The sequence below is a fragment of the Palaemon carinicauda genome, chromosome 35 (assembly GCF_036898095.1).
Source record: "Palaemon carinicauda isolate YSFRI2023 chromosome 35, ASM3689809v2, whole genome shotgun sequence".
Classification (NCBI taxonomy): Eukaryota; Metazoa; Arthropoda; class Malacostraca; order Decapoda; family Palaemonidae; genus Palaemon; species Palaemon carinicauda.
Window position 1 is genome coordinate 16,606,800 of NC_090759.1, and position 22,427 is coordinate 16,629,226.

General features: G+C 42.8%; 1 protein-coding gene across 2 annotated transcripts in view; it reads right to left on the reverse strand.

Annotated features, from left to right (window-relative positions):
• Positions 1-2,331: 2,331 nt before the first annotated feature.
• The window catches only part of Nup62 (Nucleoporin 62kD), a 159,509-nt gene continuing 139,413 nt past the window's right edge, over positions 2,332-22,427 (reverse strand). For both annotated transcript variants that reach the window (XM_068358479.1, XM_068358478.1), the window contains one exon: positions 2,332-2,798. In XM_068358479.1, the coding sequence (XP_068214580.1) occupies positions 2,589-2,798 (210 nt within the window). In that variant the 3' untranslated portion in view covers positions 2,332-2,588. The remainder of the gene's footprint in view (positions 2,799-22,427) is intronic.

A 22,427-nucleotide genomic window follows, 5' to 3' on the forward strand; every position in this document is an offset into this window, starting at 1 on the left:
TTAGAGTACATATGATTTTTAACAGCGTCAACGAGTTGAAAAACAATTAAATGTAACTAAGAAAGTAATAACAGCTAATCTGAATTCCTTTATTAACTAAAACAAATATTGATACAAATACACTCGTGTGCGTATGCACAAACACACACACAGGTACATGAATTGCTACGCAGTAAGAGACAGACGGTAGGGGAGGAGGTAGAGATGGTGACTGCGATAACGTACCGTAATTCGTCACTGAAAGTGATGAAAATTAAAAATCAAAAGAAAAAAAATTTAAAAAATATGAAATATAAAAATAAAAAAAAAATAAATAAGCTAAGTTAAAGTTTCCGTAGTGTAAGTTACGGTACGTTATCGCAGTCACCATCTCTACCTCCTCACCGATCGTGTCTCCTCCTGCGTGTGTGTGTGATTGCGCATACGCACACGAGTGTGTTTGTGTCAATATTTGTTTTAGCTAATGAAGGAATTCAGATTCGCTGATATTGTTTTTTTAGTTACATTTAATTGTCTTTCAACTCGTTGACGCTGTTAAAAATCATATGTACACAACACATTTTTGTTCAATTCTCTCTCTCTCTCTCTTTCAGAAAAAATTAATAGATGTCTCTAACACTAACAGTGAAGAAGAACAAGAGAGAGAGAGAGAGAGAGAGAGAGAGAGAGAGAGAGAGAGAGAGAGAGAGAGAGAGAGAGAGAGAGAGAGAGAGAGAGAGAGAGAGAGAGTATTTATTTAAAGAACACGTTAACACCATGTCTACCTTCTCGTCGATCGTCCGTCTCCTCCTGGCGTAGCAAATCCTACACCTGCGTTGGCCTGTCTCTAAGGTAAAGTGACAATAAAACACATTTTTTATTTATTATTTCTTTATAATTATCTTTTTTACATGCTTCTTTCATTTTATGCAGTTATGTTATTGTTATGTGTAATTATAAGTAGTAATTTATTAAGGAGTTAATATAGGTTTTTGGGGTGTGGAACGAATTACACAAATTACAGTGTATTCTTAAGGGAATATTTGCTTCAACATACGAAGCAGTTTCAGGAACGAATTAAGATCGTATGTAGAGGTACCACTGTATATATATATATATATATATATATATATATATATATATATATATATATATATATATATATATATATCAAATAAGCCATATATATTTTGATATATTAATGTCTGGATTCTCTTAACGACCTCGGGATCAGAGCCCCAGGCGAAATCTCACAAAGACAAGAGCTTGGCTCCGGCCGGGAATCGAACCCTGGTCGGCAAGCTTATATAGACAGTGACTAACCCATTCGGCCACGAAGAAAGATAAAAGTCAATGACAATTCTACTGTACTTATACCTGTCGAATTCAGGTATTTTGTACTTAGAATTGAAATCAACCCATCTTCACCATCGTAGCTAATTGGTAGTTTGTTACTTGGCATTCAATTAATGATAAATTTTGCACATTTTTACGTGTTTTTCATATTCAAATAAGCCATATATATTTTGATATATTAATGTCTGGATTCTCTTAACGACCTCGGGATCAGAGCCCCAGGCGAAATCTCACAAAGACAAGAGCTTGGCTCCGGCCGGGAATCGAACCCTGGTCGGCAAGCTTATATAGACAGTGACTAACCCATTCGGCCACGAAGAAAGATAAAAGTCAATGACAATTCTACTGTACTTATACCTGTCGAATTCAGGTATTTTGTACTTAGAATTGAAATCAACCCATCTTCACCATCGTAGCTAATTGGTAGTTTGTGCAAAATTTATCATATATATATATATATATATATATATATATATATATATATATATATATATATATATAAACAGAAAATGTTAGAATCATTGTGGTGTTGCTAGACTTCTCTCTGAAAGGTGCAGGTTATGAAGGGTTACATAAACTTTCTTAGGTTCACAAACTTCAAATATCTAAGGAGACTAATTTCTAGCAATCTCTATAACACTATATTTAAAGTTTAGTTTTCACGTTTTACTACCCAAAAGTTACAAAAGTCTATGTAACGTGGAAATAAAGTAATTTACAAGTTGACCATTTGAATTTTCTTTAAAAGTAATACTGATTTCATTAACCACAATTGATGGTTTAGGGAAAGACAATTTTGGAGTCAAGTAAAAACTGTGAATGTATAGTCCTTATGATGAGATACCAACAAAATCTACAACTAAACAAAGCCCTTATTTTTCTATCACCTAAAACTTTTTACACTACAAAATAAGATACAGTAAAACCTATAAAGAGAATTATATACCTTTTCTTAAAATAAGAGGTTAATAGAAAGTAAAAAAAAACAATTCAGAAATAATCATCTAACAGTTTTACTTTTACCAGATTTTCAGAGGACAATCATCCACGAGAAACCTGCAGTACATAAACATAAGAACTAGAATATTCAAACTACTAAAAAGTAAACAATTCAAGTTTGTATAAAATATTGACATTAAAACATATTTTCATATAGAGCTAGTCAGTGCCACCTCTAACACTTTCCATCACATCAATTTACCAAAAAACAATGTACATACATTCAACTGCAAGTATTTTTCATTTATCCAATATTAGTCAGCAGCCCGGGAAAGATCTTCAATCTTTTGGGTCAATAAAGCAGAGTTTTGATCTACCCACTTCAGAGTGTCCATATGAGCAGAAAGAACACGAGCAACAGTGTTCACAGGATCAGATGCCTGAGACCCAACATTATTGCTGTTTAAATGTTCAATAACCTTACACAAGTCATCTGTCATTTGATGTAATTGAGCATCAAGGTTCTGGAAAAAAGAATTTATAATTAATCATCAATGAAAAATGAAAAATTTGGAAATAATTTCTATTTTTCCTAACTATACAAACACGGAGCTCTTAACAGTGGAGATATTTTTCGGTGATGGATAAAACTAGCCGTTAAAGCTTTTACGAGGTGTAACTACCCTCCGCTAGTTAGCAGAAGTAAGTAGCAAGGGCAGACCAGCCACCCCACTCACCCTTGCACTAGTAATACAATGTTACTTCGCAATTGTGGCAGGACTTCTGGGGAAAGTATGTGCAAAGAGCTTCAGGTTTGTATAGTTAGGAAAAATAAATTTATTTTCAAATTTGTCATTTGTTCCAGCACTATATACAAACCCTTAGCTCTTTACAGTGGAGACTCACTCCCTGGTGGGTGGAAGTTCAAAAAACTAACAGGCTGGTGTTCATCCCAGGGTGACACTGTGCTACATAAGAGCTGTTTAGAAGCACCCTGACACCTCATTACCCTTTGCGGGTTGACGGCCTGGGCAATCTGTGCTAGGTGTAGAATTTAGCAATATGATTTGACCAAGTAAGCGTAAACCTGGAGGTAAACCCCTCACTTAACCGACATTGTTCGACTCCACATCACTTAAAGAACGGAAACATAACAAACATATAAACATACATCAGGTTGCACAAGGAACAATGGTACCCACCTGCAGTTAGAGGAGGTCAGCTTCCAAAGTTCCTCGGATGCTGGACCCAAGAGAAGGGAGGATGAAATAAGAAGTGGCCAGTCACTCACGCATTCATCCTAGACTTACTCACAGGTAACATCTGCCCTCAACCAACTGCTGAGGTGTTATTGACCACATATTGTGCAGCCACCACAGGTCCTAAGGTGAATGTATCCAGGTTCCTGTGGGTTATGTCTTCCAGATAGTGGGTAGAGAATGTTGTGTGCCGTTTCCACATGCCTGTGTCACACAGAAATTCTTCTTGAATGCCAGAGATGTGCTGACACCCCTGACGTCATGAGCACAGGGATAACGACCAGAGGGTGAGGAGCCTGGTTGTATGGGGTCTCTTGATTACCTGTCTAAACCAGGAAGAGATAGAGTTCTTTGTGATTTTCCTCTTGATTCAACCTAAGCTCACCAAGAGCCCGTTGATCTGAGGGCGGGCTCTGGAAGTTCTTATTAGGTGTTTCCTCAGTGCCTTCACAGGCCAGAATAACAGTTGGTCTGGATCATCTGTTACAGAACAGACTCTCAATCTGGAGGAGCCCTAATATAGGGTCTGCTACAGCTGGATTTTGAGTCTTAGCCACAAACTCTCAGACAAAATTAAGTATCACTTGCCCCATACCCTTGAATGGGTGATGTCATAGGACAGACCATGTAGGTTGCCGACTCATGTGGAGGTCAGGGCTACCAGTAAAACTGTCCTCAAAATCAAGTCACAATCTGACGCTTGACAAAGATGTTCATATAGCGATCCTTCCAGTGGATGCAGTACTTTTACTACATTTCAAGGAGGTGGATCTAACTTCCAACTGAGGGCAAATTCACTCATTCTGTATGAGGAGAAACAATTCTATTAAAGAGGAAATATTGACACCGTTCAGTCTAAAGGCGAGGCTTAAGGCTGAGCGATAGTCTTTCACCGCCAAAACAGAACAAAGTTTTTCTTCCCTGATGCACAACAAAGACTCCGCTATTGTTGGGATAGAGGCACTGAGAGGAGTGATACCCCGTCCACAACACCAACCAAAAAAGACGGACCACTTAGCCTGATATACTGCGCCTAAGGACTATCCTTCCATTCTCTTTGAAACCAGTCTCGAAAAGCCTTTTTTTGCGAGGAGTTGCTGGATAACCTCAGAGCGTGAAGAAACAGCGATGGGATTGCTTGGCGGAAGATCTTCACATGTGGCTGTCTGATTAGATTGGAATGTGGGGGGGGGGGGGAGTTCCCTCGGTGACTCTGTAAGCAGTTGTAGAAGGTCCGGAAATCATTCTGCCTATTGCCACAATGGAGTTACCAGGGCCTCAACAGATCTTGCGATGCCCTGATCTTGTTTAGAAGCCACCTTCCTAGGGAAAAGAGGGAAGCGTAGATGTTCATTCTGTCCCACGAATATTGGAAGGTGTCTTGCCAAACTGCCTGGGGATACTGTACTAGATAGCAGTACTCTTAAATCTACAATCTTCGATGTAGACACAACAGTTATTCCTGTACTTAAACCGCATGGCTCTGTCACTCTCTGTCCAAAGGAAGAGGAAATTCTTTTGACTGATGTGTTTGATAGTAAGATAGTAAGCAGAGTAATGAGAAACTTTATCTTCCTTATTCCTGTTTTCCTGAAGCTAAACTAAGGTAATTTTTCAATCACATGAAATTAAAGTTCTCTTGATGGACCTTGATGCTTATGGAGGTGTAGACCCAAATGGTATTTTCCTTTTGCTTTTTATAAAGACTGCAGATTATCTTTTATTTTGCACAAATTAGCAAGAAAAGGTTCTTTTAGCACATGTTGGAGAATTGGAAATGTTACTCCATTATTTAAATGCATTTGTGGTAGTTCAAATCCAGCTGATTACCGCCCAATTTCATTACTCCCATATCATATAAATTTTTGAACGTCTTGGCAAAACGTCTAAATAGGTTTGCTGAAGGTAATCATCTATTCCCTTGTTTGCAATTTAGCTTTTGTAGAGACCTTGGGGTGTCTGTTGCCCTTCTTACAATCTCCAATGGTGTACAGAAATCCCTTGATTGTGGTCAGTTAGTTCATATGATTGGCCTCAATCTTAGTGCTGCCTTTGACCGTGTTAATCATGAGGCTATTGTTTTCAAACTCAAACAGTTGGGAGTAGGGGTCTTTATTGAATTTTTAAGTATCAGATCGCAAAGAGTTGTAATTGATGGGCAACATAGCGAGTATAGGAATGTGATATCAGGTGTTCCTCAGGGTTGTGTTCTTGGTTTATTTCTACTCATTCTAAGAGTATATACACATGACATGTGGTTTGGCCTAGAAAACAACCTCGTTGCATATGTAGATGATGCTACCCTCTTTGCATCAAATCCATGTCCTGAATGTAGATCTGGGGTTGCTGAATCCCTTACTACAGATCTAGCTAAAATTAGTGCATGGTGTAAATCATGGGACATGAAGTTGAATCCTAACAAAACTCAAAATATGATTGTAACTATGTCAAGCTATGTGGCTCCTCAACAACTGGATCTCAGCATTGATAATGTTTATTTAACTCTGTATGACTTTTAAAATTTTAGGTGTGATTCTTGACAGCAAATTTACTATTGAGAAAAACATTAGGTTTGTCTCTTCTTCAACTGCACAAAAAATTGGCTTATTGAGAAAGTCTTGTAAGATTTTGGGGGATCAATCTACTCTGAAGAAGTGTTTTAATTCTTGCATTTTACCTTGTTTCGAGTATTATTTTCCTGTCTGGTCTTCAGCTGCTGATTCTTATCCTAATTTACTGGACAGGAACATTTTTATTCCAGATCTAGATATCAATCTATGGCACTGTTGTTCAGTTAGTTCATTATGCATGTTGCTTAAGATCTTTTATGATTCTGACCATCCTTTACACTCAGATCTTCCTGGAAAGTACCATCATGTTTGTAATACTAGGTATGCCTTCTCCGTCATGAGGCTCAATACTACACAGTATTCTTCAGTTTTATTCCAGCTGTGACCAAAGTTGTGGAGTGATCTTCCTAATCGGGTAGTTGAACCAGTGGAACTTCAAAAGTTCAAAATTGCAGCAAATGTTCTTGTTGAACAGGCTGACAAATCTCTTTTTATAGTTTATATATAAAAGATCTGTTTTATGTTGTTACTGTTCTTAAAATATTTTATGTTTATTGTTCATCTCTTCTCGTGTGGTTTATTTCCTTTCCTCACTTGGCTGTTTTGACCTGTTGGAGCCCTTGGACTTATACCATCCTGCTTTTCCAACTAGGGTTGTACCTCAGCTAGTAAATATAATAATAATAATAATAATAATAATGATAATAATAATAACAATAATAATAAGAATAATAATAATAATACACACATCACGAACAGGTTGATTGTCGGCAAACCAACCATAAAATCAAAACTTTCTTGGCTATCTGTTGTTTCAAAGACCATTGGAGTTTACTATCTGAGTCCTCCTGTACAGATTGTCTGCCAGTAAATTCTTCTTGCCCAGGATGAAATGGGCTAAGAGTACTTCAGAGTTGTCTTTCGTCCATCATAGGATTTCCAGAGCTAGCTGGCAAAGGTGGTGTGAAAAAGTACCTCCTTGTTTGTTTGTGTGTGTGTGACACCATAGTATTGTCGCTCATCAGCACTACGGAGTACCCTGGAAGGAGCTGATGAAATAGCTTGAGTGCTAGAAGGGCTGCCCTCATTTCCAGGATGTTTATGTGGCACTGTCGTTTGGCTTCAGACCAAAGACTGAATGCCGTGAGGTGCAACAGGTGAGACCCCCACCCCTGTTTTGATGCATCTGTGGAGCAACAATTCTGGGAGGAGAGAGAAGGTCTACTCCCCTGAGCAGGTTGGTGTCTAACACCCATCAACTCGAGTTTCTCTGATCTATATTCCTATTTCTTGCGAACGTTGCAGGGACAACTTCTCGTAATTTACCACAAAAGGTGAGAATCCTGTCACGATGGAGGAGAAGTGGACCTCGAGTCTGCTAAAACTAGTCAATCATCTAGATAACAAAGGAGACAAATGCTGTTCTTGTGAATCCATGTGGACACTAGGGTAAAGATCCGAGTGAACATTCGAGGTGCTGTGGACAGGCCGAAGCACAGCACCTTGACCTAATATAACTTTCCATTTCATGTAAAACTTAGGTATTTCCTTGAAGATGGATGAATGAGGTTTCTGGAAGTACAGTAAGGCCTCTTTTAACACAAGTTCTCCCTTCACAGTTTCACTTACACGCTACACAGAGAACAGCAATACCTATTAAAAAATCACATACACGGTATTCAAGATAAAAACTCTGCCGGTGCGATTTCAAATAGCCTGTGCTCCATTACACTAAGAGTGCTTTGTGCCATGTACCTCTCTCCACCCAGTTCATCCAAGCTCTGGCTGTACACTGTATATCGATTTACGAAGGTAAAATATTACAGTAATATTTGAAATAAACTTAACTGTATACAATAATAATGCATGTAATATTCAAATTTTAGTATCGTATTTGTAAATATAAACATCACATCATCATCTTTTCTATTGTTTACTTTACACCTTCCAAATCACCTGATTAACCCTGTGTGGTCCATCATCGGTAACCTCAATTTTGGATCAAATAACTCCTTTGTTATTAAGGCATGCCAGCATAGGATATTTCATATTTCCTAAGCAAAACAATTATTACTAAGAAATTTATATCTTTAGTTTATAAAATAGGCTGTATTTTTGTTTAAGAAAGTATAAAAATAAAACAAGTTGCAACTTTAAACAATGTTCACAACCTTACACATTCTCCTCTCTCTCTTTCACTTAACTTACTTCTTTCATTCGATATTTCCTACTAATATACTTTGCGTTAATATTTCTATATCAACTTAGGATTCGGTTTGAGGAATTCAATTTATCGAGTAAAAACAACACTCCTGCCCTTCCCAACACTGCTAACGTAATATAAGTCTCTCACTTTTATTTCCTTTAATTTTGGCATTCATATACTTTTATTTCTATGACAAATTTCATCTATCATTTTCATTTAATTATTCTTCTCATTCCCTTTCCGATCCCTTTGGTTCGATGTTTCCCACTATACTTTATTTGCGCTAATATTTTAATATTAGCATTAGATTCTTCTCACACTCCGGTTGTTCTGTCGCCACTCCCCTTCCCCTCTTCCTTGCTCACCTCCCTCACCCCTCCCCTCCTTAACGTGCGCTCTCACTGGCTCGACAGCCATCTACTTCTCTGTTTCATAATGCTTCCTCCTCCATTACATTTTGCTTCACGCTTTGCTCCATGCATTCCGGTAACTATTCGTTCACTTCTCTTACCGCTTAACTTATGGCATTGTTAGTCTTTTTCCCTTTCATGTTTTCCTAATTCTTTTCCATTTTTCCTCTAAATTATCTTTACACAATTTTCCCAGACAATTCTGCCTCTCCTAGCTGGCTTCCTTGCTTTCAAAACTCAATTGTTCTCATGTCTCATTGTCATGGGTAGACATAATACTTTTAAAAGGATATTAGAGAAGACAAAAATATCTATTCCCAAAGTGTGAGCGCGAGGCGAGACAAGATTCAACTACGAACCCGTGATAAGGGAACTGTCCTGTTTTGACCAAGATGTCATCGTCTTAATTAGTAGAGTCACCATATTTTGAAAACCCGACCCTGAGGGAAAATCAAAAATTTTAAGTAATTTTTATTTTCCTAACATACTTACCGAGAACTACTTTCTTAGGAGTCACTGGTGATCTCCTCTCCATCGACCAGAGTTTTGAGTAAGTTAACCCCCCACTCCGCGCTCTAAGAAGCCTTACCCCCGGCATCAAGGAATGTGCCCCGAGGGTAGGATTAAGGTAGGTCGCTTGCTTGCTGGGTCAGCATCCTCATTAAGTTCTATTGAATTAGCATAATGCTAGCAAGGGAAGAGAGGCACTCGGGGAAGGAAGGGAGGGCCATTACCCGAAAGTAGTTCTCGGTAAGTATGTTAGGAAAAATAAAAATTACTTAAAATTTTTGATTTGTTCCAACATGAATACTTACCTCGAACTACTTTCTTAGGAGACTTACACTTTAGGAGGAGGGAGTGCTATTCTGACCCACTGACCCGGCCGTGGAGGCCAAAAGTCCTCTGGATAACGGGACCTACTAGAGAGCGGAAGCGAGGGTAACTACACAAAAATTCACGTTAGTGTCCAAGTACTCACCCTTTGAAAAACTTCTTTTGACGTTCCTTCTCGAAGCGTAGCCGTGAAGAATGTGTTATTTTCTGGGAACAGACGGTACTCCCCGAAGAGGCAAGTAAGCAACTGGGTAGGAGGTAGGAAACCGCACTTGTGCCTACCAGTCGCTAGTCTTGAATGTGCCTGGGGTTTTACCGTTACACCGCTTGGAGGGCGGAGATGATTGTTCCAATGGAGAACCCGTCCAAGGATTTTCTAGAGTAGTCCTTGAGGTAGTGGGCAGTAAAGGTTGACCGGTTCGACCAAGTACCTGCTCGCAGGATTTGCCCTACTGCCATGTTTTTCTCAAAGGCTAAGGAGATGCTCAGGCCCCTGATGTCATGAGGTCTGGGAGTGCCTGGCACTGCCATGCCATCCTCCTTGTAGGTTCTGGCGATAACCTGTCTCAACCAGAAGGAGATGGTGTTTTTGGAAACTTGTTTCTTATTAATACCTGTGGAAACGAAGAGGCTCTTGATGCCTGGTCGGAGATGCGCTGTCCTTTCCAGGTATTTCCTAATTGTTCGCACTATGCACAATTTTAAGTCTTCTGCATTGCCTGTCTTAAGGATGGCAGGAATTGAGAAACCTTCAAACCTCGGGTCCCAGACTGCTGGGTTCTGAGTCTTGGCCACAAAAGAAGGCACAAACTTGAAGGATACTTCTTTCCACCCCTTTGAGTGAGAGACGTCGTATGACAGTCATGGATCTCTCCCACTCTCTTAGCGGACGCCAAGGCCAGCAAGAAGATGGCCTTGAGGGTGAGATCTTTGTCTACGATATCCTTCAAGGGTTCAAAGGGGGGACGACACAGCATCTTCAGGACCTTGGCAAAGTCCCACTGGGGCACCCTCCTCGCCTGAGGGGGGCAAGACTGCTCGAAGCTTTTGACAAGCATCGCTATGTGTTTCGAGGCCCCCAGATCGATGCCCTTCAGGAGGAAGATTTGGCCTAAGGCAGCCCGAACCCCTTTTATGGCTGGAATTGACATTCCTACTTTGTCCCTAAGAAACACCAGAAAATCTGCTATGTCTGGGACAGAGGCCTTAAGAGGTCTAATGTGCCTCTCAGAGCACCACTTCATGAAGGAGGCCCATTTTGCCTGGTATATCGCGGCTGACGACTTTCTCAGGTATAGAGACATTCTCTTAGCCGTGGAGGGAGAATAACCTTCCTTCTTCAGGAGCCGCTGGATAGTCTCCAGGCGTGAAGATGAAGGGAGAGTGGGTTGTCGTGGAGCTTGAGAAAGTGAGGCTGGTGCAGAAGGTCTGACCTGGCGGGTAGAGGCCACGGCGGGTGACTCGTTAGGTCTTTTAGGTCTGCGAACCACTCCCTCTCCGGCCACCAGGGCGCTACCAAAGTAATCTTTAGGTTTCGGGCGGGTCCTTACTCTGTTGAGCACCTGTCTTATCAACGTGAAAGGGGGAAAAGCGTACACATCCAGATTGTCCCACTTGTGCTGAAAGGCGTCTTCTAAGGCTGCTTTCGGGTCTGGTACAGGGGAGCAATAGACTGGGAGTTGGGCGTTGTTTCGTTGCAAAGAGGTCCATCACCGGGGAACCCCAACGCTGAATGATGAGCCTGGCTACTTCTGGGAGAAGGGACCACTCTGTCCCTACTATCTGGCCCATTCTGCTGAGGCCGTCGGTCAGAACGTTTTTCTTCCCGGGAATGAACCTTGCTAACAACACCACGTGACTTTCCTCTGCCCAATTCAGAATCTCTATGGTGAGATCGCACAACTCCCTCGATTTCAAGCCTCCCTGCTTCTTTATGTATGCTACTACCGTGGCGTTGTCGCACATCAACGCCACGGTGTTTCCCTTTAGCAGACTTGCGAAGTGTAAGCACGCCTTCTGGACTGCTTTCAACTCCAGGATATTGATGTGGAGTTGCTTTTCCCCTTCCAACCAGGTACCTCGTGCCGTTCCGTCGAGGAGATGGGCTCCCCATCCTTGGTTGGAGGTGTCTGTGAACAGAAGTAATTCTGAAGGGCTGGTCCCGAAGGGCATCCCCTTGAGGGAGTTCGACTGGCAGTGCCACCATTCCAGGGAGGGTCTTGTGTCTGGAAGGACTGGAATTAGCACTTGTTGTGAGTCCGTCTGGCACCAGAGGTTCTTGAGATTCCATTGGATGGATCTGAGCTTTATCCTCCCTTGGGGAACTAGTTTCTCCAATGAGACCAGGTGGCCTATCAGCCTCTGCCAGTCTTTCGCTCTCCTGGGTTTTTCTGATAGGAACGGCTGAATGATGTGCCCGAGGTTCCTTATCCTGTCCTCCGAAGGGAAAACTTTTCCTTGAATGGTGTCCAATGTCATCCCCAAGTAGTTCATTCTGGTGGCCGGGGATAGATTTGACTTCTTTGGGTTGATGACAATCCCCAGATCTCTGCAAAACTGGAGGAGACTTCTCCCTTGTTCCTCCAAGACGGCCTTTGAGGCGGAAAGGAGCAACCAGTCGTCCAGGTATCTGATAAGGCGGATGCCTCGTTCATGAGCCCACACTGAGACAGTCGTGAAGACTCTCGTGAACACCTGGGACGCTGTTGACAGACCGAAGCAAAGAGTCCTGAATTGCAGGATCTGGGAACCCCATTTCACCCGGAGGAACTTCCGACTCGAGGGGTGGATCGGAATTTGGAAGTATGCGTCCTTGAGGTCGACGGTCATCATAAAATCTTTCTCCCTCAAGGACAGCAGGACTGACTTTGGAGTGTCCATCTTGAAGTCCGTCTTCTTGACGAACTTGTTGAGAGCTGACAGATCTATAACCGGTCTCCACCCCCCCGTCGCTTTCTCCACCAGGAACAGGCGACTGTAGATACCTGGCCCTGGGAGAGGAACTTCTTCCATGGCGCCCTTTTCTAACATGGAGGATACCTCCTCTTGAAGGGCGGTCCTCCTTAACGGATCTTTGGGAGCTAGCCATTCCGTCCGGTTGGCCGAAATAAGAGGGGGTGGATTCGTCAGGAACGGGAGTCTGTAGCCCTCCCTTAGGACGGACACTGTCCAAGGCTCTGCCCCTTGAGCCTTCCATGCTTGCCAATGTTGTCTGAGGCATCCCCCAACCCGAGGCTTGGGCGGGGATAGGGGGCCTCCCACTCTACCTTCTTCTAGAGGGGCGGCCTGATCTGCCTCTCCTAGAAGCGGAGTAACCCGACCTGAAGGAGCTTGAGGGCGCTGCAGCTCCCCTGTGGGAGGGTTGCGGTGTTGAGGACCAGGAAGAAGAGGGAGCCTCTCTCCTCGTAGCGCTGGAAGAGGCTTGGGGCGTCGCGGCGCTGTCCGAGACGGACCTCTTGTATGGAGGTCTCCTAGAAGTTGCCGGTCTGGTGACGTTGGCCTCCTTCTTTTTCGAGACCTTTTCCATTAAGGTCTCTAGCTCTTTCAGAGGAAACAGAGACTCTCCCCACAGGGGCAGGCTGCGAATTGCTCGCGCCTCCCTGTCCGGTACCTTCCGAGACACTTTCGTAAGAACAGTGTCTCGCTTACGGAGAACCCAGTTGGCTGTAAGGGCGAGACTGATAGGTTAGGAACTTGAGGGTTTTACCCCCGGAGGTAATGAGGTCCCTCATTAGGCCTTGCTGATCAGGGTCCTCGGGGTCGAAGGAGGCTTGAACACCCACCAACGTGGAAGCCCACCAGTCCAGCCAAGAGGAGACGTTAACCAAGTTTCGCGACATCTCCTCCATCATGGAGGCCTCTGCTGGTGAGAAACAGACTGGGGCCGAAGAGGCTCTGTCGTCTGAGACGCCTTGACTCAGAATGTCCACGGCCGTCTCCACTTTACAAGGACCTGGGCGACGTCCTTCGGGCACATAGACCTTCCCTTGGGCTTTGAGGCCCTGGAGCAATTTAGAGGCACTCTGGGTCTTGGGAGCCTCGGCATTGCTGGCCACCACTTTGTCAATGTACTCTTGCCCTAGAACTAGATCTCGGGCCAGAGGGAGTGCCAGGGATGACTTAGGTTGGGTGGGAGTTTGCATGATTCTCAGCAGGCTCGACCTCCAGGAATCTCCATCTGTAGCTGCAGGTTCAGCTATTTCGTGGTGCCTTCTGATCAGGCTAACCACTCTCCTGTAGGCGGAGTCTTCCGTCGGGGAGCCCTCCCCCCTGTCAGCCGAGGTCTCGGCCTGGGGCGGGGGAGCCGGTTTACCGGGCACGCCGACTGGACGCCTAGCCCTCGGGGCCAGGGGCGCCGTCCTGCCGAGGTACTGGACCTCATCTGCGGGTAAGACCGCACCAGGGGCTCGGGATAGTGTAGGCACCGCTGGTTCAGCAGGGACTCTCGTACGCCCGAAGGCTCTGGGTGCTAAGGGCGCGGTTCCCATGGGCTGACCTGAAGGCCGCACCAGCTGGGCTGGTTCGGCCTGGCTGCCTGGTAAGAAGCGCGTTTCCCCCCGCTGGGCGGGGTGAACCGGAGGCCTCGAGGACTTATGCTTTATCGAGAGGTCTTTCCTGCGAGCCAGGTCGCGAGGGTCAAGGCTGTGCTTGGAGGGCGGCCGCCTTGGGGACCGCTCACTGGACTGGTGGTCCGGGGAACGAAGCACCTTCGATTCCCGCGATGATACGTAGATCCACGCGCCACCAGGAGATACACTTCTCTTATACTTACGGTTCGGGGAGCGGGAGCGCTTCCTGCTATAACGAGAGCGCGACCTCGACCGGGAACGCTCGCTCCTGGACCGCTCCCTCCGACGGCGGTGTTTCACCCTGACCTCTTCCTCTGACGAGGAATAGACGTCCGATGAGCCAGACGACACTGTGTTCACCACGTGTCGGCTGGTAGCGGGGACTGCGGGGGACTTCTTCGGGCGTTGAATGCCAGAGGTCGAGGGTTGGAGGAAGTCATCGGGAACTTCCGTGGGGAGGGTTGGGAACGACTCAAACCGTTCCATGCCCGGGAGCCAGGGATCCAGGGTCACATCCATCCTCAGGGGTGACCTACCCGGCGTCTTCGGGAGCCTCCAACCGCAGGCATCGTTACCTGAAGGTCGAACTTTCCTCTGGTTGTCTCCCCCTAAAAAGGAACCAGAAGCACAGGCCCACGAGGGCGGCGGTGACACTGAGACCGCGTTACTACCCCACAAGGGGTCATCGGAGGAAGCGTGCCCCCCGAGCACAAGGGCCGACTCTCCGGACGCACTACTGGGTCCTTCACTAGCCCTAGAGGGGCCTGCTATTGGCACTGCACTAACACTGGGCTCCTGGGATAGGACGCCTTGTTCATCCACCACACTAGACTTACCTCGTCCCCTACTCTGTGTAGGGGATGGCGAAACCGAGGCCCCGTCGGACCGCTCACTGGGTGACGGTATCAGCGAGGAAACACTAATTTTCCTGGGGGAACATTTCGCTGATTTCCTCTTTTTGGTACCGTAGCGTACCCACTGTATATCGCTCCAGTCTACACACTCGGGGCACTTGTCTGCTGACGAGCAAACTTTTCCCCTACAGGAGGAACAAAGGGAGTGAGGATCCACTTCGGGCTTGGAGAGGAACGCTCCACACGATTTCCCGGCTCTAGGCCCAGGACAACGGCGAATCTGCTCCATAACGCATGACACAAGCACTAAGGAAATCAATTAAAACACTGGGTAAGCACACGGTTGAAAGGTGAACGCACAGGAACACTTGGGAAAGCACACTGGAAAAACGCAAGTTGCCACACTGGGAACACGTGGGACACAGAATGCACACAAAGGATCGACAGAGATACGAGAGCGAGGGTTGTGAACGCCTCGCGACCAGAGAACTTAATGATGATGCTGACCCAGCATGCAAGCGACCTACCTTAATCCTACCCTCGGGGCACATTCCTTGATGCCGGGGGTAAGGCTTCTTAGAGCGCGGAGTGGGGGGGTAACTTACTCAAAACTCTGGTCGATGGAGAGGAGATCACCAGTGACTCCTAAGAAAGTAGTTCAAGGTAAGTATTCGTGTTGGAACAATCCTTGTTTAGGATATATGTCATCATAGAAGGACACATGCTGCCTTTTTGTTACGACTTAACACCTGGTCCAGATTTCATCAGAAATTTCTTCTAGATGCTTCCATGGCGTGATCGAAGTGAGAATTTTTGAGGAAGCCACTAGAGATGCAGAATTGTTAAAAAGAACGCCTTCTATGGAGATGACCACTGCCCACTGAAATTAACTCCGCCCATACATGGGTATATAAACTTCAAGAAGAGATTGTCTAAGGGAGATAGGACAGGACATAAGACAAGAGAGGAACTATATCCGAAGCAGATAAGATCCAACTCCTAGCGACATAAGAAATAAAGAAGACCAGAAGTCTGAGAGAGCCAGATTCTAACCTTCCCTTCAGACAACAAAAGCCTATCTCCAAAAGATCCTGTTATGGCCGAGAAGAAGAGACAAATTGAAGCAGCCAGCCACCCTGCTTGTGACAAGAAGTAGCCAACACTGCCTGCAGCCTGCCTTCGTTCAACAGTATCATCGAATCCTTGGAAGACCTCTGATGTCCCTTCTTGATGCCACCCCTTTTGTGACGTCTTCGAATCCGGTCATCGTGCCAGCTTCATCTGAACTTCAGCCGCCCTTCTGCAACGTTCTCAAGCCTGAAATCTCCGTACCAGTATTGTCTCAGCAGCCGTAGAAAACTATTCCTTAATTATTTCTACCTTACTGACTGTTCCCCTTTTCTGTTGGTGTTCTAATTGATTTGATTTGTCAATTAAAGTAACCGAAGAAGTAACATTAATTTTCTTTGTAAGTTTGTGAATATACGTGTTGTGTTTTTTTTGTGTGTTTTTTATATTCATTTTCCATGTTTCAATGTAGGTTGTTGTTGATATTCATTCTCCTTATTAAAAGAACCTGTAACTATTTTGAGATCGTACCACTCATAAATATTTCATCCTCCAAACACCTGTAACCAACCCCCACGTCTATTCTTTCATTTATTAGCTCTGCTTATTCTTTCCTTCTTTAATCATGAGCTTCTTTACTTAGCTAATACTATACTCTGTAGTTTACTGTATTAACAGTATATAGTAGATAAAATAAAAAAATAAATGAGAGAGAGAGAGAGAGAGAGAGAGAGAGAGAGGAGAGAGAGAGATGAGAGAGAGGAGAGAGAGAGAGAGAGAGAGAGGAGAGAGAGGAGAGAGAGAGAGAGAGAGAGAGGAGAGAGAGAGGAGAGAGAGAGAGAGAGAGAGAGAGAGAGAGAGAGAGGAGAGAGAGGAGAGAGAGAGAGAGAGAGAGAGAGAGAGAGAGAGAGAGAGAGAGAGAGGAGAGAGAGAGAGAGAGAGGAGAGAGAGTGAGAGAGAGAGAGAGGAGAGAGAGAGAGAGAGAGAGAGAGAGAGAGAGAGAGAGAGAGATGAGAGAGAGAGTGAGAGAGAGAGAGAGAGAGAGAGAGAGAGAGTTACAAGGATTTTGGATGTCTCAAAGACTTTTTAGTCCATCCGCCAAAGACTCGATTAGTTCTTTGGTAGAAACGATTTACTTTAAGCATTGAGAGAGTTCTTATGATCGTGTCCAACTTATTTTTAAACATCGTTTACCGTTACTGTTTACTACATTTGCTGGAAGTCTAATTCCAAGCATTTGCTATTTTGTATGTAATAGAACTTGCCCCATTTAGTGGTGTTGTACCTTTTCAATTCTAGTTTGTATCCGTTACCTCTGGACTGATTTGTACTAAACGGAAAAAGATTGTTGTAATCTACATTTGATATTCCATTAAGAATTTTGAATGCCTCTATTAACTGTCCCCCTTAGTCGTCGAATTTGTAGACCAAATAAGTTTCAAAACGTTCTATCCTCGACCATATCCAAATTACCTTAGTGTTGGAACTAGTTTGGTGACCCCAGCTTGTACTGCTTCCAGTCAATCTGTATCCTCTGAATACTTGGAGCCCAGAATTGGACTCCATATTCTAGATGGGGTCTTACTAGTGACGTGTACAGCTATAGTACAGTGTCTTTGTTTTTGTATTTGAATTGTCTCTTCATGTAGCCTATTAGTTTCTGTGCTTTCTTTTCAGCTTTTATGCTCTATTTGGTGAACTTTAAATCCTTGCTGATAATAATACTGAGATCCTTCTCCTGGTCTACACTTTCTACTATTTCCTTACCCAACAGTGAGTAATCTGATTGTGGGTTACTACAACGTATGTGCATGACTTTACATTTCGCATAATTGAAAGGCATTTGCCATTTTCTGGACCATTCTCCCTAACTCCATTAGATCCTCTCTTAAGGCTTCATATAACTTCTGAGTTCGCAGCATTTATGCTTAGTTTAGTATCATCGGCAAATTTGGCTATTCTATTATTATCATTATTATTATTACTAGCCAAGCTACAACCCTAGTTGGAAAAGCAAGATGCTATAAGCCCCAAGGGCTCCAATAGGGAAAAATAGCCCAGTGAGGAAAGGAATAAGGAAATAAATAAATGATGAGAATAAATTAATATATCATTCTAAAAACATTACAGCGTCAAAAGAGATATGTCCTATATAAACTATTAACGTCAAAAACGGATACGTCATATATAAACAATAAAAACTTATGTCAGCCTGGTCAAATATAAAAAACATTTGCTCCAACTTTGAACTTTTAAAGTTCTACTGATTCAACTACCCGATTAGGAAGATCATTCCACAACTTGGTAACAGCTGGAATAAAACTTCTAAAATACTGTGTAGTAATGAGCCTCATGATGGAGAAGGGCTGGCTATTAGAATTAACTGCCTGCCTAGTATCATGAACAGGATGGAATTGTACAAGGGATATCTGAATGTAAAGGATGGTCAGAGTTATGAAAAATCTTATGCAAACATGCATAATGAACTAATTGAATGACGGTGCCAAAGATTAATATCTAGATCAGGAATCAAGAAATTTAATAGACCGTAAGTTTCTGTCGAACAAATTAAGATGAAAAATCAGCAGCTAAACACCAGATGGGAAAAAAATACTCAAAACAAGGTAGAATGAAAGAATTAAAACACTTCTTCAGAATAGATTGATCACCGAAAATCTTGTAACACTTTCTCAATAAGCCAATTTTTTGTGCAATTGAAAACACAGGCCTTATGTGTTTCTCAAAAGTAAATTTGCTGTCGAGAATCACACTTAAAATTTTAAAAATGTCATACAAATTTAAATAAACATTATCAATACTGAGATCCAGATATTGGGGAGCCACTGTCCTTGACCTACTTACAATCATACTTTAAGTTTTGTTAGGATTCAACTTCATACTTCCATAATTTGCATCATGCACTAATTTTAGCTAATCTCTATTAAGGGATTCACCAATCCCAGATCTACATTCAGGGGATGGAATTGATGCAAAGAGAGTAGCATCATTTGCATATGCAACAAGCTTGTTTTCTGGGCCAAACCACATGTCATGTGTATATAGTATGAAAAGTAATGGGCCAAGAACACTAACCTGTGGAACACCGGATATCACATTCCTATACTCACTATGGCGCCCATCAACAACAACTCTTTGAGATCTATTACTTAAAAAATCAATAATAATGCTAAGAAACGACCCACCCACTCCCAACTGTTTGAGTTTGAAAACAAGGGCCTCATGATTAACACGGTCAAAGGCAGCACTAAAATCAAGGCCAATCATACGAACTTCCTGACCACAATCAAAGGATTTCTGTACAGCATTGGAGATTATAAGAAGAAAATCACATGCTCCAAGGCCTTTACGAAAACCAAATTGCAAACTTGGGAGTAGGTGATTACCTTCAGCAAACCTATTAAGACGTTTTGCCAGAAGACGTTCAAAAACTTTAGATAATATGGGAGTTATGGAAATTGGGCTGTAATCAGTGGGACTTGAGCTACCACAAACACATTTACATAGAGGAGTAACATTACCAATTCTCCAACAAGTGCTAAAAGCTCCTCTTCTTGCTAACTTGGGCAAAATAACAGATAACTTTGGAGCTAAGAAATCTGCTGTTTTTATAAAAAAACAAAGGAAAAATACCATTTGGGTCTACACCTCCATAAGCATCAAGGTCCATCAACAGAGCTTTAATCTCACGAGATCGAAAAGCTAAACTAGTTAGTTTAGCCTCAGGAAAACAGGAATGAGGACATTCAAGTTTTTCATTACTCTGTTTACTGTCAAAAACATCAGTCAACAGGGTTGCCTTTTCCTTTGGACAGTGAGTGACTGAGCCATCTGGTTTAAGTAAAGGAGGAACTGTTGCATCTACACCAAAGAGTGCAGATTTAAGGGTAGACCACCACCATTTATGTTCCTGAGTTGTACCAGAAAGGGTTTCTTTTATGGTTAAATTGTATTCCTTTTCAGATGAGGCATAAATTCTCTGAGCAAAAGCTCGAAGCTGAGTATAGTTGTTCCAGGTCAAATCTGATCTGTTACCCTTCCAGAGATGATAGGCCTCCTGCTTCTCCAAATAAACACGTATACAATCATCATTGAACCACGGTTTGTCCTTCACTAGGTACTTTAGCACACGAGAAGGGATACGCCTATCAATTATGTTGACTAGATTCTCATTAAAAGGGACAACGGGATCTACACTACTATATAATTGTGACCAATTCAAGCACAAAAGATCATCCAAAATCCCATTCCAGTCTGCTTGGGATTTCATATAAATTTTACAAGAGTATGATATATCAGGGACAGGTTGCTCAGTCTTCACTACTAATGAAATCAAGGCATGATCAGATGTTCCGACTGGAGAACCAACCTTACTCGTTACAACGCCAGGGGAGTCAATGTATACGAGGTCCAGGCAATTACCAGACCTGTGAGTAGCTTCATTTATGATTTGCTCACAGCCTGATTCAGAGGCAAAGTCTAAAGCTCTTAAGCCATGGCGATCGGTAGGAGAGATAGAACTTAACCACTCTCTATGGTGAGCATTAAAATCACCAACAAAGACAAAAGAAGCCTTTCTATCATCTTCTGTATCTTAGCCATAATGGTAAGAAGACAATCGAGATAGAATCCTCCATGTCAGGATTCCAGTAGATCGAACACAAATAAAAGTTGTTATGCCTGCCACAAACTTTTATTACCTGAACCTCATGACATCCACATTGATAGCAGGGACTTATGAGAAGCAGGGTACTCGGTCCCTAATATACACCCGCCATTCCCCTGGCCCTTAGGATGGCATCACGTTTCAACATTATTGGCTTCTTAAAACCAGTTATAAGGAGCTCAGATGAGTGCCTCATATTAGAAACATAAGTTTCTGAGCACAAAAGAATATCATGCTCTCTGGACACAACTGCAAGGTCTTGGATATTTGCATGACGACCACGAATATTGCAATACAGAAGACGACATTGACGAAATCTAGGACGTACTGGTCCCGGATTTCGCTCAATGTCTCCGGACAGCATAAGAATTAATAGAAATAAAAAAGAGACATCATACCTAAAAACTAGATTAACAAGAATTATAAAAATAATATGTAGAGAATTATAAATAAGTGATTGATGATACCCATAGACTATAGTAAAAAGTCAGAAAAACTGTCTACATGGAGGAGCCGATACACCATGCAAGGCTAAATACCCTCCAGGATAGCCACTTCAACTGAAGGAGGACAGTAAGGATGGTTTTAAGAAGAAAAAGAATCAGAAAAAGGAAAGACAAACTCTCGATAAACCACCAGCATCCAAGGGCCTTCTATTAAGCCTGCCCAACACACCATTTCAAAAAAACAAGAGGAAAAAAAAAATTATAATAAGATAACATAGTGTGCCCGAGTGTACCCTCAAGCAAGAGAACTCTAACCGAAGACAGTGGAAGACCATGGTACAGAGGCTATGGCACTACCCAAGACTAGAGAACAATGGTTTAATTTTGGAGTGTCCTTATCCTAGAAGAGCTGCTTACCATAGCCAAAGAGTCTCTTCTACCCTTACCAAGAGGAAAGTACACTGAACAAATTGCAGTACAGTAATTAACCCCTTGGTTGAAGAAGTGTTAAGTATCTCATTGTTGTCAAGTGTATGAGGAAAGACGAGAATATGTAAAGAATAGGCCAGACTATTCTGTGTAAGTGTAGGCAAAGAAAAAATAAGCCATGACCTGCATTACTGTCTGGCCAGTCAAAGGATACAATACCTCTCTAGTGGTAGTGCTGGTGCCCTGGCCAACCTACTACCTACAAAACTAGTTAATCCTAAATCTATGTTGTTAATGTAGATCAGAAATAGCAAGGGCACATCCTTGATGTACTCCGCTTGTAACAGCTGCCCACTCTCAAGCTTCTCTCTGTTTTTTTGTTTGTTAGCCAATCTTTGATCATTCAGCTGTCTTGTCAATGATGCCTACTGCTCTAATTTTGACTGTTAATTTTCTATGAGAAACTTTGTCAAAAGCCTTTTGAAAGTCTAGGCATATGATGTCTATTGCTCTGTTTTTGTCATAAATGCTAAACATGTGGAAAAATTCCAAAAGATTTGTCACACATGATCTCTTTAGTCTAAAACCATGTTGGCTGTTTATCAGAAGATTGTTTTTCTCTATATGTTCTACTATTGAATCTACTATAATTAATTCAAAAATTTTGCAAGACACTGAAGTTAGACACACACATCTGTACTTGCCAGGTTCTTCTTTTGGCCCCTTCTTGTAGATTGGAAGAACATTGCCTAGTTTCCATCCTTGTGGTGACTTTCTTTCATTGGCTGTCTTTCAGAACATTTTGTGAAAGTGTGGGGTTATCTC